Below are 20,343 nucleotides of genomic sequence, written 5' to 3' on the forward strand. Positions count from 1 at the left end.
TCATCTAAAATGACCCAGTGAGGCATCTTTAGAGATGAAGTTTTGGGCCAAAAACAACTCCAAGAGACAGTCAGCCATCTGTTAACAGCAAGCTCCATCAGTCCCCTACAGGTCCTGTCACAAGTCTACAGCTAGAAGAGTGTGAGCACAAATTCCACTGTGGCTCACACGCTGAAAAAAAATGAGGTGTGTGTTTTGCATAAAAGTGTGTATTGTGCAGGCAGGAGAGGACGAGAGGTCACTATCTATACAAGGAGCACACCTAGACAGACAGGGGTCTCAATCACCTCCAACACCCCTCCACTTGCTGATGGAGAGAGCCCCTTGAACTCATCCGCCAACTCCATTACCCACTCCGACAGGGCCGCACATTAAATCATTCCATTTCACCTGGAGAGCAGGGTGAAGGTAGAAGGCAGAGAGGTGGGAGGAAGACAGGACAGAGCTTATTTATTTATTTATTCTTTTTACTCCGTCCTCTCTTCCTGGAGTGTGAACCAATTTGGACAAGCCCACGTGCGGGGCCACCATCAGTAATGGGCCCAAATCAGCCCCCCCCCCTTCATTCCACAATGCCTTGAGGCACAGGATTCATCACAAGGACCAGACAGTAGAGGAGAGGAAGAAAGTAGAAGTCGAAGAGAAACAGAGTGGAGTAAGGTGGGGAATGCCATAAGATATGAAAAGTGCAAATGATGAGAGCCTATAAAGAGTTATTCACCCTCAAATGGGGAGGGCATTATCATGATCTGTAAATGGGCTTTTAAGCTCAATAGCCCAAGGTTAGCTTGTCGTGATGCTGCAGTCAAAGTCTACACAGCTAACTACATTAGTCCTACCATAAACACACAGACAGTCCCATCGAGACTGAAAAAAAGTGCTTAAAATGCTCTGGTTATTTCAAATAGCTCCAATGCAAGTAAGAGAAGGAATTAAACACAGACTGCCATGCAGGACAGCAGCTTGGCTTTACAACTGTATCATGGCAGAGGAGAAACCACTGGATAAAAGACATGGGGATTTGACAACTGTACAAAAAGAGAGACTTAGGGGAGGTCTGTATTTTCTTAATCATTTCATTAAGATAGTGCTTAGGCTAATTTAACAGTAGGCTTAATAACGCAGACTTTCCTGCCTCTGCTCTGTACACAAGTGTTAACTGTCTACTGGAACAAAGACGCCTCTGTGCACAAACACAACACTGCCAAACTGTTAAGTACATTCCTATAAAGAGAAGAACAAAGAGCGTTTGAGCGTGGCGGGAGCAGAAATGAATACAGCTACTGAGGGGATAGCACAGCTCGGCCCTTTGATGCCAGGAAATGTCTTTACCATCGTGGATAGTGTTTATATTTCTTCATAGCATACTGTTTCAGATCGAGGCAACAATAAAATCAACTGGTAGTAGCGTGACATCTCAGTGGAGATGATGCTTGGGAGAGAATGGAGCTGAGAAGGAGGGAGATGGGGGCTGAGCTATGTGCTGCAAAACAGCAGACGAGGAGAGGGGATAGAAAGAGAATTTAGAGGTTTGGACTGGATGGTTTTTGGGAAGCACAACAGAGGATTTAGGGTTTCACAACGCAGAATAATAACGGGTGCAATGTTTTGTGTGTGGATGCAAGTCACAAAAATGCACAAACACCTATGTGTAGAATAAATGAAGTGTGTGTGCAAGTGTGGTGAAGCGTCTCCAAGCCCTCGCAGCTGTGGTTCCCTGAGTCCATGTGATCCATTGGCGGTGACAGACAGGCAAACACAATTTAGACTTGCACATCAAAGCCCATGCAACACCAGTCACAGCCACTGCGGGCGGAAATGTGACGCAGTGAATGGAAAACACACAATCCTCCTTCTGTGTCCAAGGAAAGACCTGTTTAAATTTGTCATTAGCTGAAATCCAGGAAAACCTCTTTGTCAAGCCCTTCTACTCTTTTTCCAAGCATTATACGTTTGCATTTTTTTCCGTACACACCACCACAGATAATCATCTTTTTGTGTTAGAGAATGTGAGACTGTGTTCAGCCAATCTGTGGGGATATTGGTACATTTTATGGTTCAGAGGATTTCACAAAATATACTAAAAATCCTCATTTGAGTGCAGAAGCTTGAGTTGTGAGCCCTTCAAGACTTTTATTCGTTGGTTATGGAGCAGATCCAGAGACTAAATCTTGATGACATTACTGATAAGGCTCTTGGTTCTTTGATTTCTAGGTTTGGAGGAAGGTTTTCTTGTCGCATTGTTGTAGAGAAATCGCACATGAGCGCCTCTTAAACAGTGACATTCCCTTTCATGATCAAAGCATGAACATATGTGAGCCAGTTGTGTCGCATTAGATCAACACATATTCAGAGATGGTGGATAGATAAAGTTAGCAGTGAGTCAAGCTGTAACATATGTACTGAATGTCAGAGGGTCTGTATGACATTGCAGCGCTGCTGCAGGGGAGCTGCTTGAGATGGCAGCCTGTGGCGATGTTGCTGTTGTTTTAAGGGCTGTGTACAAAATGTAGACATTCCAAAGACCTCACAGCAATCCCTGAAATTTCCTCCTCTCGTGTCTACTCCTCTCTCTGACCAATGTCCTTGCCCTTCTTCCCTCTTTCCTTCCTCCCTATGCTCTCTCTACCAGCTAGAGTTAATTTGCACCATGTGTTCTTTAATGGACAAAGAGAGGAAAAAAAATAGGGCCCTAGTGGAAGCGTGTGAACCCGATACCACTGTAAATCTGCACTTCCACAGCGTTACCCTCTCACCCCTCCTCCTCTCCCATTCTCTCTCGTTCTTTTTTTTTTATTGGCACGTCACACATTGGACAAGCTGGAAATTACACTGAGCTGAGCTGAGAACCCAGTGGTGAAGCACGCCAGATACCCACTTAAGCTGAGAGAGAGGGGAAAAGCGGAGGGTGGAAAAGGAGAAAAATAGGCGACAGGAGGGAAAAGTGGAAATGTAAAATGGGAAAGGGTGAGGAGGTGGGGTAAAAATTAGCCGTCCATTTTCAGAACAGAGGCCAATCCAATTAAAGCTTGACCAATCCACGCAAAGGTGTTTAGTATGTGGTTACTACACTCAGCACTGGGTGGCCAGACAAAGACAAGAGATTCTCCTCTCTTAGAGCCACTGTCAGATACACAGCTGAAAAAGAAAAACTAAATTCTACTATAACTACTGTTGAAACCGTCTAGCCCCAGTGATAGTGAGACACTGTGAACATTAACCTACTTCAAAGGACCCCTCACCCCCAATTTAGCATGCAGCCTGTATGGAAGAGTCGACTGTTTTCATTTCAACAGGAAGTCCTGGTCAGATAATTAAACAGGCCCCGTCATTGTTTTCGTATACACCGACTGGGCTGGGAGTCCTGTAGGTTTTAACAGCATCAAATCTACCTGCCTTTCTTGTTGTCTTTGCTACATTTGTTTTCCCACTTGCTCATCAAAGCCAGTGCCAAAGAAGATAGCACTGTCTGTTTGCTCTTCTGCTTTAAAGATAAAATGTAGAGCTCCATGCCGGAGTGCAGCGAATTTACTTCAGATGTTAGTGAAGACATCAGAGGAGACATTTTCACTTGTGATGTGCCAGAAAAAAAGAAAAGTGTCTGAAGCACCACTGAATATTTCAACAACTCAGCAACAAGGGGGGGAATTAGCACTTGGACATATATGCAAGGCCCAAATGTCATCTGTCACTGAAAAATGACATGAGAAATTTGCATGCATTTGTGAGCGAGAGATGTAGCCAGGCTGGTGAAAGTAAACCCAACCAATGAAACTCCAAGGTGGAAGAGTGGGCAAAAGGGCCTCTCTGCTGAATAATTTAGCAGTGGTGGGTCAAAGAGGCGGCTATTGATTGAGCTTTTAAAGAGACTTATGAAAATGCTATTGCTGCTTGCCCGACCAACCCCCACTGTCCGAACGCATCGCCCTCTCCGTCTAAAAACACACACAAAACCCCATTTTGATTTTAGTCCGTCTTTACTTCCCTCCCCTCCTGTGCATCCATCGTAGAGAAAGAGATAATCCTATTGGCTGAACAACGAGTTTCCATAGCAGCATTTAGCTAATGCACAAGGAGGGCAGTGAGGGTGAGAGGAAAAAGTGTTATCTTTCCACAAAGATGAAAAGAGGGGAATGTGAGGGAGAGTAGAAGCGAGGAGCCAAGAAGAGGGCTGGCTCGACTTTATACCTACAAGGAGAGCTGAATACAGCCTCCTCCTCCTCGCTGGGTCTGAACTGTGTTGTTATCTCAACCTTGCCATTTGTATTGCTTTATTTATTCAACGCTGTGCTCGTGTGGACAATCAATCTAACCGGCCTCCCTAAAGAGAGACAGAGCTCTGCAGCCGTCTGAGAGATGCATGCCCGTCTCCATCTGATTTGAGAAATGCACCAAGCTTGCAAACTGACACCAGAGTAGGACTAGCACTTGTCAGTCTTGCAGATTAAAAACATGCTTGCATAGAAACAGCAGCTGCTGCAGCTAGTGACCCCCCAACACCTCGGCTAAATGACCTAATGTTATTACAAAGAACGGCATTAATGGCTTCACCTCAATGAAATTTCAAGTGTGTAGAGACAGAGGAGGAGGGAGGGAGTGGGAGGGGATGGCAGGATTGGTGGGGTGAATACCTCATAGAGGAGCATTAATCAAAACGGTCATAATGGAGAAAGTCACCTGATACTGCCAAAGCAGCAGTAAAAAATCCTTTGCTCAAAGGGTTTAGTCACAGCCAACTGTGAGGGGAGGAAAAGGAGGGGGCTATTTGTCAAATAAAGGCACGTAATCTGAGCTGAATTAATTTGCTCGAATCAAAAAAATGTTCCACTTCATGTGTTAACCTGCTCCAGTCTACCACATTTAAGAAGTATAATGTCAGCAACCATTTCTGGTCTGTTTTCCTTTTGAAGGTAAGTGACAATGAATAGCCATTCACTGTTTAGTGGCTGTTGTGCAGTGGTTCTATTGCTTTAAGGCAGCAACTCAATGGGGAACATTACAGGCAGAATGCTTCAATCAAACAGCTTGCAGCAGGCTCGGCTGGCTGGCCGTGTCTATAGACGCCTAGATGCCCTTGTCAAAGCTGCTTCCTCACAGAGAGCACAGAGACAAGCAGACACTTAAGACAGCCCCACACACAATTGTGAAAGGCTGCACCTCCACATGTTCATGCCTGTGAAATGTACCAGCGTGCTTACAGCAGCTGAGTGGACCTTGGAATGAAAGGAAGAGCTGAGCAGCACACTCTCACACACACACACACACACACACAAACACAAAATTGCCCCTAATGACTGTAGCACCCCTCTCTCAAGAGATGGCAGCGGCTGCTGCTCCACTCGATAAATATTAACAAGAAGAGCGACTGATGGCAGTGCTCACTGATCCATAATTGCATTTCAAAATGTTCGATGGGGGTGGGGTGGAGGGTGGTCGCAAAGGGAGAAATGGGAAGATAAAAAGAGGGAACTCAGCCTTCCAGGCAGTGACAAGAAACAAGTGATGCTTGTCTCGTCAACCTCCCACCACCACCTCAATGGCACGATACCAATGAGAGACTTTGTGGTGAAAAAAAAAAAACACAAAGGTTGTTCATTATAGTTGGATGTTCTTGCTTTCATTGACTCACTGTTGCATGCATCACGGGGCACTTAGACGCTGCACCTTTATATAAAGGGAGAAATCGGGGGAAGTATCAGAGGGCTGGAAGGGAACTCCATGTACTGATGCCAAATTGTACATGAAGTGATATTTTTGCATGGATTTGAATATGTGCAGACAAGCTAGCCCCAAGCTGATTAGCCAGTGGATCTCATTGTTAAGCTAATTCTCAGCACTTTGGATTCCATTAGGGCTATACTCAGGATCCACAGAAAACCTAATAACTGTTCATGTTAAGCATGCGTATTTATGCACATATATTTGCATCTTTATCAAACATTCTTAATTATGGGCTTTGAATAGGTGGCATTTTCCAAGGCTGTATGATAAGCACCAGCTAAAACCATCAGGAAACAGTTGTGTGAGATACAATTAACATTTGGGGGGTGTGTGTGTGTGTAGGGGAGGTGTATACACACAATGTTTACATGGGAAAGCTATGCTGTCATATCCATCCAACACAAACAAGCATTTGAATACACATGTAACCACACATGGACAGTGCATATGTCCTGATTATACACTGAGAACTAGGGACATTCATAAATACTCAGTGTTTTAATTTTTAGTCTGTAACCACAAGATCATGTCTTTGTATTCAAAACACTTCTGCAAAACAAGTGGTGAGGTAAATCACTGCAGGAAAACTTTATCCAGCATAAAAAAATGATCTGGTATTTTGTGCATCATTAAAACAGTAGCAGCAAATTCATAGTTGTTGTTTTCTGTTACAACCCTAGAAACAATTGTGTCACACTGCAATGTTTAAGTGAAAATGTAGAACAAAAATGAGACATTAACATTTTATAAACACCAGAGGAATTAGCTCATCTCAAAGTCTCAAACAGTGTGGAAATGTGGCCACGTGTAAATGTCTCAGTGAGCATTTGGGAATCTTTAATTCTATTAATTCAGTTCAGAAAAATATGTTTTGTTAATTTTATATAATAATAATTTTCGTTTCTTAGTGACAGTTAAATCAATTTACTATGTGTGTCCTTAATGATTAGGTATCCAAGGATCATACAAACCCACATGCACAAATCAGGATGCAAGGCCAAATACTAATCAATAGGAGGTTAGGTTTATAGGCAGTTCATTTTACTTTCCAGATGCAGCTATTGTTTCAACACATCTCATCAATTAGATTGACGCAAATCAATTACATCCAATATCACACACACACACGCATTGTGCATGTTTGGATGTTTTATTTGACAGAATTAGAAGCCTGAACAAACACTCCATCAAAGCATGTTTTCACTGGACACGTGTGAATGCACAACATATCACAGATTTGCTTGCACACATATCAGAGTGCAAACAGAGCAAGCTCAACCTTGAGATGGCTATAACCTTACACTGTTACTGAACTGATGCTAAGCTGAGGGGCACAAAATGAAAAACCAGCGAACAGAGTTCACACAGTACACTGGTTATATGACAAAGGAAACCCATCGTTCTTTTAAGCTCATCAGGCCTGCAACATTTGAGCTGGACTCCTTGCATTGTACATGGCATCTAATTAAATGTCCATAAGCAGAGAGATCCAGGACCCTGTGTGTGTGTGTGTGTGTGTGTGTGTAAGGCTAACAGCCAGAGTGAGACTGTGTGTGGTTGTGTGTTGGTGTACTGGGCTCCTCAATCCCTCGTTCCCGGAGGGAGAAAACGCTGCAATCACTCCATTAGTGAAAGAGGGAGGGAGACAGGGATGCTGGAAGAAAACAGACAGAGCAAGAGAGGGGGATATGGTGAAGAGAGGGAGGGAGGACGAAACACAGCTGACTTGGCCAATAACAGCAAATGAGGTTAGATACGAGCAAAGAGGGAGGTGGGGGGTGGGGTGGGGGGGGTGGGGGGGGGGTGGGGGGTGGGGGGGGGGGGGGGGGGGGGTCAATGAGCGTCGAGGACATGGACACAATGACCAGAACATGGGATGGGAGGAGGGAGGGAGGTGAGTGACAGCAGATAAAGAGGACTGGGGATGAGGGAGGAATGAAGTGCAGAAACAGACAGATGAGAGAGTGAGAGCGGTAGAAATGGAGACAGAGGAGACAATCAGGGTAAGAAAAAGCAGGATGGATTGGTGAAGTCAGGGTCAATGGGCAGATATGGCTGCAGATTGTTCAGTGCTCAGTCGCTGTCAGGTGGCTTATTGTCTTAGGTTGTCCTCACAACAACAGCTCACAACTCACATCGGTTTGTGTGTGTGCATGTGTTATTCTGAACCAGATAAAATATGTACACATGTACGCACCCATGATATAAGTTACAAGACCTGAACATAAACATGGCAAACGTACACATGTAAACATGCAAGTCTACTGCAGTATCACTGCAATGGTCTCATCAAATACAGACGGTAAACACATTACAGGGTCGTGCACCGGGTGTAAACTGAAACTAGCTCTTGTGGGAAAAGAAACCGGAGGATTGTTGGTCCTGAACTGACCCAACCAATCACATCAGAGGGGAAAAAGACAGATGTTTTTTTAATACACCTTATCACACATCTCCTTACTGGTTTTCAGTTTAATTCAATCATTTCAATGTCATTTTAATGTTCAACCATACTTTTCTTGTGGTGCCATTGTTTTACTGCTTCAAACTTTATTTCGTCTTGTGAATTTTTAATTTTCAGAAAATTGACAAAGTTTACTATTGTTATTAAAAAAAATTATATATATATATATATATATATATATATATATATATATATATATATATATTATATATATATATATATATATATATATGCTTTTTAAATAATTTAAACATGGCCACCGAGAGAATTTACTGTAATGATAACTGCATTTCAGTGTCTTCCTTTGTGTCTTTGTTAACAGTTAAAATGGCCTCCTACTGGTCACCCCTGTATCTGGGCAGACATTTTGGGAGGAAGGCAGGAGACTGAAATCTATACGGCTGGATCAATATGTCACTGGGTTACAGTGGGTACCACAGCTGCCGCTGTTGAGTAAACAGACTATGGAAAATGATTGTCCTCTAAGTCCACAATGACCCCAGTAATACCACAGAAGGGATTTCTTTTTTTTTTTTTTGCATGTTACTGCTGAATGGCTACACTCTGCATGTACAGAAGCAACAAGGAGGCACAAAAACATGCAGCAACACTGGGCTTGGAATCATCCCAACACAGAGGAAGATACACAGTGAGAGAAAAATATACAGAGAGGTGGGCTTCAGTCCTTGTTCTTCCCCATGCAGGAGAGATTGATGGCTGCATTCAGGATTTCTACAAACACTAATTAGATTCACAGATCATTAGATAAAGTATAGAGTGAGACTGTTACAGCCTGAAGACTGAGAGAGGAGAGAGAGACAGGAAAAGGGAGAATGGTGCAAGAGGGGCAATACTGATGAGGATGTTTGGTTCAGGACCAATGAAATTTCCTCCCTCTCTGCTAGGCCTCCAAAGCACCCCCCCCCCCCCCCCCCCCCCCCCCCCCCCCCACCCCACACACACACACACACAGAGGGGACAGATCGATAATTTGCGCGGCAAGAAAAAGCGGGGGTCGGAGACAGACGCAGGGAGGGATGAGAGGATAGGAAATAAAGAGAATGAGTTTGATGTCTAATGCGTGGTTCACTTACATGGATCTCTAGTTGCTGCTGCCTCTCCTTTTCAATATATTGTGGCAAGAGAAGGAAATGCGATTACACCGACTATTATGTTCGACAAAAGAGCCGAATGAGTGGATGAACATTTTTTTCTCCCAGTGGCACAAGTCTGTGTCCCAGTTTTGAGTGCGGGGTGACGGAGCACATTCGAGGTTGGCCAGCTAGATGCTAGTTTATACCAACATGTGCAATTACAACCTAATTCAGCTATCATCCTAAAAGAGGATTTTGTACTGGTCTAGTAAATAGAGATTACGAGTTTTCAATGTAGCCAGCACAATGCCAATCTTTTGTGATGTGTAGCCTGGCGACAGAGTGAGCTCATTGAGAAACACTGTACTTGTTTAGAGAGCCAGCGGGGCTTGTTGTTTTAACATAGGACGACAAGGGTACAGTCTGCTCAAACACATACAGGCATGCAGATGGCTGTTCATTAATTACAGATGGATGGGGGGATGGAGTAACAGAGAGTGAAAGACACAGAGAGAGAGAGAGAGAGAGAGAGAGAGAGAGAGAGAGAGAGAGAGAGAGAGAGAGAGAGAGAGAGAGAGAGAGAGAGAGAGAGAGAGAGAGAGAGAGAGAGAGAGAGAGAGAGAGAGAGAGGCCAGCTAATGGAGCCAGTATTCTCTTTCTCTCTCTCTCTCTCTCTCTCTCTCTCTCTCTCTCCCTGGACAATTGCCTCTGTCTGCCCCAGACCTCTTCTGACGCTCTTAATCAAGGTGCAGGTGTGTGGGTTTTTGTGCAAGTGTATGTGTGCGCATGTGTGAGCTCAGGGAGGGGTTCCTGCCGTCCTCAGCACTCTCGAGTAGCAATCCGATTAAAGCCCTGCTGCTGTGGGGCCAGGCTGTCTTCCCCTCTGCAGGGCTCACCTTAAAACCCCTTCTTCACACAACAACTGCCCTTCACACACACAGAAGTATTCACGCGTGAAACAAGTGCCAACATCCTTAACTCAAATGCATACACACACACGCAATATACATACACGCACTATTCCACCTTTTACAAAAGTGGTGTGCGTGGCCTCTGAGCTGACCTCCCATCATCACCCTGGCTGTTGGCAGCCATTACTTTGGCCCCCCGGGGCCTGACCGCCCCTCACTGAGCCCTCTGCACTCTGCCTAGACAACCAATCTGTTAAAAGACAAGCAATGTTCACTCCAGCAGGCTTAGATACTGCCTCATTTGCCACCATAAACCCAATGATTACATATTCCAGTAGTTTCATCTTTTAATGGTGAACACATTACCACAAACCTGCACCTAAATGTGTTCCGCTCTTTATTTGTGGCAACTGTAAACCATACAAAGGACCAATTAAAAACAATCACTTTCAGTTGCATAATCAATTTCACACTTCATATTTGGTGAACTATGACAATGACCTCTGAGATAAATCGCACATTATTATCAACAACCATTATTATAAGTGGGGGTGAAAACACCCGGTTTGATAGTGCAGCACTCCCAGATTATATATTGCTTGAAAAAGAAATTCTGCATGGTTTGCAGGTAGCTGTGATTCATTCATGATTTCTAAAAACCATGCTGCGTGTCATTAGTCGACTACAATGTAGCAGACTCAGAACATATCTTAAACCACATTGTTAAATCTTTTTTTATCAGCATGAACAAAGACAAATCTGTTGGGTGAACTCAAATGTAAGCTCCCCTTTAGCAAACATAGAAAATGGAGTGTGGGAAAATCAATTGTGTGTGTGCGCGCACGCCTGTGATACATTTTAGGTGTCGTAAACATGCACCACCTCACTAAACTGACCGAGCCTGATGAATCAGCCATCCTCAGTAGCAAATTAAAAACTAATTTCTTTCTTTATTCAGCAAAAGAGGCAATTTGGCCACATTAGGTTGTAAAAAAAATCAATTGAAAACTGGTGAAGGTCTCCTTCATTAAATCAATTAAGTGCATCGACAAACATCTTTATTTCCATTACAAGCATTATTACACTGCCAGTGGATCACAAAGGTGGTTAATATTCAAGCCTGATTCTCAGAGGGATTTTTATTTTTCCACATAACCCTTTTAAAAACAAACCTCAGGGTATGAACTGATTTTAAAGTGTATTTCACTATGATTTGTATTCATTTCTCATCAGACTTCAACTCTGTACCTGTATCTCAGAATTATGGTGCACACGCCATTGTAGCCCCAATTTCCTCTGGAGTCTCTTCTCCCTTGAGAAACAGCAGTTTGTATTCTCAGTGTGGGACATGGTGGGTGGGTGGGTCAGTGTGCGAGTGGGTGGGTTGATGCTGAACCTCAGGCCAGTGTGAGGACACAGGGACATAAAACAGGCAAGACATGAAGTGAAAATGTACTCACCAGCTTGAAATCCTGAATGCTACAAATGAAGTAGGGAGTGTTGGGCCGCCGACTCTCAATGTACACACAATCTGCAAGTGAGAAAAGAGAAAAAAAAGAAAGAAAAAAAAAACAGTTTGAATTTGAAAGATGATGTTCACATTTCCCAAAGCTTTCATGTTTTTCTGCAGCCAGACTCAGTAATATATTATTTTGTGTGCTGATACCTCTGCTGAAAAGACATTTTTCTCCTTGAGTCAAATTCAATTGGAATGCGAGTAATAGGATTAAGGACTTTTGGAACACTACAAGGTTGCCTTTCCAAAGCAAACATTACGCCCAAGGGGAATTATGTTATTGTTCCACTCCTTTTATACACCAGTGAGCAATACTAGCTTTAACCCCAACTCACCCTGCAGTCATCACTGTAACCTGTTTCTACAAAATGACAACTTCTATCATTGCCCCTATATATAGCTAGTTAGCTCTGGGTAAGCTTAGCAGCAAAAAAAAAAAAAAAAAAAAAAAGAAATCCACCCTGTGTCCTCTCATTCGCATTTTAAAATGTTGCCAAATTACATAACCCTCACAAGTATTAAAAGCAACCCTCTCGTAATGTGTGTGAGGAGGTGGCCCTGACCGGCTGTGCTGTTAAATTGAATGTGACTGGTGGTATGGCCAGGTCGTGAACCCTCATCCCCTTAACAAAAACATTCACGCTGCAGAGGACAAAAAACACACAACCACTTCTGTTGAGAAGAGGAGAAGGAGAAGGAGAAGGAGGAGGAGGAGGAGGAGGAGGTGGTGTGGGACATGGCTAATGGTTACTGCTGAGCCTGGTACAGCACTTTCCAGAAACAGCCAAGGGTTAGAATTATTATAGAAAAAGAGATCTGAAAAAAAGTCAAATTAGCATAATAGTCTCCCATTCACCTTGGCTCTTAGCTGAAACACAAAACCATGAGTATGATCAAACTGAGCAAAAAATTGATTTGTTTTGCCTGTTGAGCTAGCAAGAATTCTGTTTTACAGGGTTACCATTTAAAAACCAAAACAATCAAAATCAAAAGATTACACACCCACTGAAAACTGACCTTCTATTCAGGTGGCAGCAAAGCAACAAGCTATTTGAATGTTCCCAGGGCTGGTTTCGCCTACCGTTTGGTGCAACAGAGCGTAGCGCTCTTTCTAACATTCACACATACACAAGGCCATGAAGAGGAGGCTAATCTGCTCCACTATCTCACAGCTCTGCAAGGTTTGATTCAAAAAGAAAAAGAGAAGCCACCATAGGTAAAACTTCCACTGAGAACACAAAAAGTGCTAGTGCTCATTTCACCCAAACGCGCGCTGAGCTGTGCCGTACAGACGGACTGAGCCACACTTTCCCTAACAAAAGATGTGCGGCTAGCTTTTTCCAGTGACTGACAGTGCCATCATCTGTTATTTATTTGTTTGTGTCAACAGAGTTATCGATCTGGCTGTGGTTTATCTTACCGCTTGCAGAGGAAAAGAGGGGTGGCAAAGATATTAAATGGCCCTGACACCCAAGATACCATTTGTAGAAGGGCTGGTGTGTACGAGTGCGCCTGTGACATCATGGGCTTTGTTTTTTGAGAGGCTGTGTATATGTGTGTCTGTGTGTGTGTGTGTAACCCCAGGGTGGGCTTGTTATCTGCTGTAGGCTGAATGAGCTGTTCTAAAGAGGGAGGGGGGGGTTATCACCCTTGCTGACTGAGTGACGCATTCTATCTCTCTCACTACTGCCCTCTTCTCGCTTTTCCTTTCTCTCTCCTTTTCTCCCTCCTCTACACCATCCCTGGAAGTCATTTACAAGATAACATGAATGAAAATATCCATCAGTACTATTGTGTGATCTGTGAGCGACATAGTGTGTGTGTGCGTGTGTGTGCGCGTGTGTGTGTGTGTTGAGAGAGACAGAGAGAAGCGAGTAGAGGCGGAGGAGGGAGCAGGAGGGAGGGAGCGGGAGGGAGGGAGGGAGTGGGGGGAGGGCAGAGAACAAAAGAGACTAATCTGAATGAGATGACATGTTTCAGAGGAGTCAAATCGGGGGAATTAGGGTTTAGTGTCCCTTCACCTCGTCGGCACATTGATTTAGAGAGGCCAGATCTCTGTGTCTACACCCCAGAGTACATCAGCAGGCATAAAGAACAGACAGGGAGAGTGAAAAAGATAGGTGGTGGGAAAAAAGAGAGACAGGGATCTAGTTTAATCATTCACAGACAGCAAGCGAGTCTATTCCTCGAACGTCAAAAGCACATTTTAAATTCATCCTGGGCACTAAAAGTCTACTACCTCAAGGGCATTTCTCTGAAAGCAACTATAACATGAATCTCTGTGAAAGTTAAAAATCAAGTTAACGCTTCAGACTCTGCCCTTTGAACAAAAAGGAGGCAGCGGCGCTCAGGGAGGTTGGGTGGGTGGGGGGGGCGGCTTGTTGAAGCAGGGCCACACGGTTCCTCCAGGGTCTGCCTGGCTTGTTAAACATTCCTGCCATTTTGTGCATTTGGAAGTGGGTCTCCTCGCTCAAGTGGAGAAGTGGAAAGGGGAGGGACTAGGGGTTTAGCCGTGGTGGGGGTCTATGTGGGGGGATGGGTTTTTTTTTTCTTTAGGGTTGAAGTGTGTGTTAGCTGGATGGATGTGGCCTTCGGTGCAGCAGGGCCTTTGTAGATGAGCGCGCTCACTCCCTCGGCAGCCATAACTTTAACTTCTACTCGCCTCCACCCTGCAATCCACTGCCGACCGCCACGCCACCCAGACAGACAGACCGAGAGCGAGAGAAAGTTCAATACTTCGACACAGGGAGATAATGATGAAGCTACCGGGCACAGTTCCTCAGACCTGAGCGCTTCTCTGAAAACTGATCCTGACGGTTGTTGTTTCTCCAATTACATTGTCACTGCCGAGTTCAAGCCACAAAATATTCACAGTTATAACCTTGTAAAACACACACATACACACATATTTACATAGCAATTTTCTCAGCTGTAGCTCATTGTTCAGCCAGCTATTCTCTTATGACTGCCAAGCATGTCTAATCTAAAACACACCTAGCCTCAGCAAAAGAGCATGTCCTACTTGCTCTGTATTAAGCAAATAAGATGCTGTTTAATTTGCTGCAGCATTCCAGCAGAAGGGAGGGGGGAGGTCTTAGGTAATATCAGCTTGGCTTTCTTTTACGAGCCAGCAACAATGGAAAAGTCACACTGTGAACACAGCCATATATACAAGTGTTTTGTCAACAGTGAATGGGGGCGTGCTATGGAATGAGATCAGCTAAACACAGCAAGAATATAAGCATATTTTAGGATACAAGACAGGCTTATTAAATCAAGAGGAGTGTTTGTTTAAGCCATGCTTGCAGGTGGTGAGTGTTAGCCATGAGGCAGGACGCACCTGCATTGTTAAAAGAGGTGCTCGGCTCAAACTGGCAGAGCACACACAGCAGAGTAGTGCTCGGCTTTAGGAGTGCCACCCCCCTTGAGTGTACTGATCCTAAAATTAAATAGCACAAAGAATGCAATAATGGAACCACAGGGGTGTGAGGGGGACTAGAGGGCCAAGAAAGACAGAAAGGCTGGGGGGAAAAAGGGAAACTAGTGTTATTACTGATCCACCATCAACCACAGCAGCTCTGTGAGGGAGACCTGCTGATGACCACGACTGCCTTGTGCCATTTCCTGCTGGGTCCTTCCCAGTGGGGTGGTCTAACAGGCAGTCAAGGCATGGAGGCACTTGATTCTTCCCCGACTTTCCTTCCTCTCTCCTCATCCACCAGCCCAACAAATCTCCCTTCTTCTCACTGGAAAAGCAGAGGGAAATACCTGGCAAGTGATACCATCAGCTCTCTACAATAGGGCAGGCCTACAGCTGACTGAGCTCCTAGGGGAGAACAGAGGCTCTTTGACAACACCACCCCCTCCTCCTCTTCTTTCCCTCTCGGCTAGCCCACGCTTTCTCATTTAGCAGTCGGCAGGTGGTTGGATTTCACTAAAAAGCCCTTCTCCCAGAGTCTCAAGCGTGGGGAGGGATGGGAGAGCAGAGAGGGCTTTTTAAAAATAGATCTGTTCAGTTAGCGACAGGCTACAGATTCACAGTGCTATGTTTCAATAAGAGATGACTCCAAGGGCTTGTCCCTCATGTTAGCTTGACTGGAAACAGCAAACCAATCGACAGCTAGCCTTTGTAGCAGAGGGGATGTGCTATGCTAATCGAGCTCTTGCCTACGGTGTCTTGGCTCTGGAATAACCAATCCAACACTTACTGAACCACATTATACTGGCTTCTCAAGAGGATCCACACTGAAAACAGAATTCAGATGTATTGCGTTCCTATGAAGTACAATTTACTTTGCTCTGAATTCAATATCTATCTGTAAAAAAAAAAAAAAAAGGCACTTAAGTTGGACAAAAATCACTGGCAGTACAAATTTAAATAGATGATGGAATTCTATGGTGCATTTCACTTTAAAGGTAATGAATGAAGTTCAGGCCCTTTTTAACTGGTGTATGAGCTTAACTGTGAAGGAGCATTAAGTAAGTCAGCTAGTCAGCTAAGCCTCTACACTTGCCGTCCTGGTTAGAAAGCCTTAGTGAAATTATATTTTACGCTTGTTCAGAATTCAATTGTATTACATTTGTCAAACTGCACTGTAAAAAAACGATTACTGGGCTGACAAAGAAACTGTTTTTAACATGGATATGTTGCATCTGTTCAATACCTAATATGGTTAATAAATATCACCATTTGCACCAATAAGGATAATGTACATCAATAGTAATAGAGAGTGTGTGTGTGTGTATGGGAGACATGATGTGGGGAATATATATATATATATATATATATATATATATATATATATATATATATATATATACACACACACACGTATACATATACAGAGAGCTGGGTTATCCAGCTCTACATGTGTGTGTCAGATATACTCCTGCTGCACAATGCACTGCATGTGCATATGACACATATAGTGAAAAACACACACACACACACACACACACACACACACACACACACACACAGACAGACAGACACACAGACAGACAGACACACACACACACACACACACACACAGACACACTCCCTAGGGTTCTGGTTGTAGCAAGAAGTGCCAGCTGTCCACATCAGCAACTCCCGAACACTCATATTCACAAGGTGATTCTTTCTCTCTGTATTTTACAGTGCACACAGTACACAAACCTACCGCTTCCTAAAAAGAAATTAATAAATGAATTCAAGTGTTGTCTACATCGCGCTGATACTCTGCGAGTTAGCTGTGGAAGCCATGTTGTGTGAGATGCATGGAAGTAGAAGGGCAGAAGAAGTAGAGGGGGGGCGGGGGCAGGTGGTTTCCATTAGCTCTCTCCATTTTAAACAGAACAGCCAGCCAGTCAGTTAGGAAGCAGGGAGACATGCTATGGCAGCCAGCCACCTGCAGCGCGAAGCAGAGTCCTGCTGCAGTGGAGAGGAGGGATGAGCGAATGGATAGTCTTGTTTGTCTATTAGACCGAGCTTGGGTGTGTTGCAGCAGTGTGCTTGTCATAGATAGAGACTGTGTCTGTAACTATTAAAAGCAGACCTTGTGTAATGGTGTTAGTGTGTGCATGTATATGCGTTACGTTACACTTGTGAGTGTGCACAAATACTGGTTATCAGCGTGCTGTGTATGTGTGTGTACTGACAAGTTTTTTGTGTGTCTCTGTGCTTCTAGGGTGTCTCCTATTGAGCCCCCATGGCAGTGTGTATAATCTCCAGAGAGAGGATCTATAATCTGGGGGTGGAGGTGTAGAGAACAGGCTCTCGAGGTGTCTGGCTGGGCCTGGGGAAGTGGTGAGCGCTCAGCCACGGGGCACAGATCGATTTGGCATGTCTGCTTGCACAGCATTGGGCTGTTCACCCTAGCAGCCGACCATACAAATGGCCCGGGACACAGTCCCCTGGCCACCACCAAAGACACACTCCTCCGTCCTTTTTAAGGAGCAGCAGAGCTAGTTAGCTGCAGGCCCACCTACTGGCCGATTGCACTTCTCCTTCCACCTTTCCCCATCAAATCAATGTGCATTAAGCTGCCTGAACCCATCTTCAAGGGATGTAAAGGCTAAGCAGAGATTGGTGGGTGGCTGGAGATTGGGAGTGAGCAGACAGTTTGAGTAGTATCTTTGTTCACAGTTTCTTTCTGTTTCTGTGTTGCTTTCTGTTACAATGTCTTCTCTCTCCCTATGTCTGGGGCAGTGTAAATCCCTCTCAGAGGGTGGTCAGTTTTACATATTGTGTGTCACTAGACGGCTATAAAGGGATTTAACATTTAGTAAAGCATAATCCATTCCAGGCTTTGAGCCTGCCTAAACTGCACACATCAAATCTGATTGCAAGATGGTTGCTACCAATGACCAAGCAGGAGGAGGAAAACACACACACACACAAACACACACACCCACACACACACCACTTGAACATAAGCTGAGGAAACAGCAGGAGGTCTGTTGCTGAGGTGGAGGATTTTCCATTTTGACAATAGGAGGTAAATTACAAACTAGTGTAGTGTTGCTGGGGCTCACACCAACCAATCCTGGTTCATCCCTAATCTAAACCAATCTAACAGCTCCAGTCTACATGGTGGGAGCAGGCTGTGACACCCAGGTCAATCTAGACCTGTCAAACTAATAGAAGGAGAAGACAGGAAACATAAATATTCCCCATCAACTCGACACTGGCTATGCTGTTCACTTGGATGTGGAAATATAAATATTTGGCAGGGCTAATCCACTGAGACAGTCGACTTTGTTTATATGCCTTCTGAATGTTTCATTGATGTGACTGACTGCTTCCGTTTCTTTACCCACCTCTCTCCCTCTCTACTCCCCCCTTTCTGCATGGTTGACTATGAGACAAAGCACCGGTGCTCTCTCTATTAAACATGAAATGCGGAGCAAAAAAAGGCTTCAATGGAGTCCATTGCAGAGTGTTAGACGGACAGAAATAGAGTGAGCAACAACAAGGCTTTGGTTTAGTGTGACTTCTTGCTTGAGGACCTCCACTGATACCAACACAGAGATAATTTAGCCAACAGGATTACGCAGCTAGACGGAGAGTGGAGGGTGGGGAGGTCTGGCTGTTTCACTGCACCTACTTGAAGTCATCTATTTAGTAGCTGAGGAGGAAAAGAAAAGGAGGGCTGAGTGCTGTGTGAGTGTTTGTGTGTATGTGTAGGTAGCTGGAGAGGAAGAAACCTAACACACTGACTGTAATTTCCCACATCTTCCCATTAAATACCCAAGCAATGTGCCCCCCTCCTCCTCTTCCCCACCTGACCTTTTGCTAGCTGCTACATAAATGAAAAGACATGCCGGCAATGATTTAGTTGCAAGGTGGACAGCACAGAGCAGCAGGAGAGAGAGAGCAGACTAGACACACACACACACACACACACACACACACACACACACACACACACACACACACGACCAGCTAGCCTTGCTTCCTACTGACAGTGAGTGTTGACATTCCCCCTTCTAATACAGCCAATTTATAAACAGTAGGTGAAAGACAGGCCATGTTTACAGCTGCAGAAAAGGTTGGTTCTCTTTTTAGCCTCATTCATCCAATATAATAAAGACAGTGTACCACAGCTCAGACATCTCTCCAGGAAGCTAAAGTACCTTTTGGCCCCAGAGGAGATAGCATACTTTCAGTGAGTCAAATGGTGTTGGGATGAAATCATTATCATGGCTGTCGTCACTATCACATCATCTAGTGAAGCACCACTTTGCTTTATTGACTCAGCCCAAGACAAAGCACAGAGTGGGTCAACTTGGAATTGATTGTATGATGCATTGGCCCCTAGCCTGAGGGAATACTGCTGTTAGAGAGTTGCTACTTTGGAGAATGTGCAATCCCTCAGCAGCTTATTGCAATAGAGATGACTGTTTCTTTAAGAGCCCAGGAATCAATCATTAATCAATTAAAAATGTGTTTTCTAAGTCCTAAAACAAGCTTATTGAGAAAAAAGTGGAATGAAGTAAATGAGTCAATGCAATGTTTATAAGTTGGGCCAACAATTATCAGTAAACTGAGAAAGAGATTGATTTCACAGTAGTTAGTGACCATACCAATGAATGTGGCTCACCTGCTGACATAATGAGATTAGCCACGACTAGGACTTACCTCCAGGTCTGTAAACAACATCGTCCTCTGTGATGAAGGATGTTATTTCTCCGTTCTCTGTGCGCTCGTAGCGTGACTTCTTCTTAGGCGTCTTCTTCTTGCCCTTTTTGCCGGCCTCCTCGGCCGTGCCGCTGCCTCCACCTGTGCTGCCGTTGTCGTTGTCCTCATCCTCGCTGTGCTCGCTCTCTGCATAGTTCTTGGCCCCACCCTCCAGCGTACAGCTGCGTCGGGGCCTTGAGCTCTCACTCTCGCGGTCGCCCCGGTCCCCGTCCTGCCGGCGGGACTTACCGGCTTCTCTCTTGTCCCGGTCCCTGTCTCTGTCTCTGTCCCGCTCTTTCTCCCTCTCCTTCTCTTTGTCGGCCGTCATGATCCGCCACGTGCCTTCCTCAGTCCTCTCACGGCTGGGCCTCCGTGAAAGGTAGACTGTGAGCCTGGGCTTCAGTCTTCTGAATTTACCAGTCAAATCCAGGGAAAATTTGGCCACACCAACAACCCCAGTGTTTCAGAAAAGCTGT

At 44.6% G+C, this 20,343-nt stretch overlaps 1 protein-coding gene across 4 annotated transcripts in view; it reads right to left on the reverse strand.

Annotated features, from left to right (window-relative positions):
* rerea (arginine-glutamic acid dipeptide (RE) repeats a) overlaps nucleotides 1-20,343 on the reverse strand; it is a 121,680-nt gene that overhangs the window by 51,661 nt on the left and 49,676 nt on the right. For all 4 annotated transcript variants that reach the window (XM_071475962.1, XM_071475960.1, XM_071475963.1 and 1 more), the window contains 2 exons: nucleotides 19,829-20,339; nucleotides 11,651-11,721 (listed from right to left, as the gene is read on the reverse strand). In XM_071475962.1, the coding sequence (XP_071332063.1) occupies nucleotides 11,651-11,721; nucleotides 19,829-20,195 (438 nt within the window). In that variant the 5' untranslated portion in view covers nucleotides 20,196-20,339. The remainder of the gene's footprint in view (nucleotides 1-11,650; nucleotides 11,722-19,828; nucleotides 20,340-20,343) is intronic.

The sequence above is a fragment of the Trachinotus anak genome, unplaced genomic scaffold, assembly GCF_046630095.1.
Source record: "Trachinotus anak isolate AG129_WGS33_773 ecotype Australia unplaced genomic scaffold, CSIRO_AGI_Tana_v1 ptg000004l, whole genome shotgun sequence".
Lineage (NCBI taxonomy): Eukaryota > Metazoa > Chordata > Actinopteri > Carangiformes > Carangidae > Trachinotus > Trachinotus anak.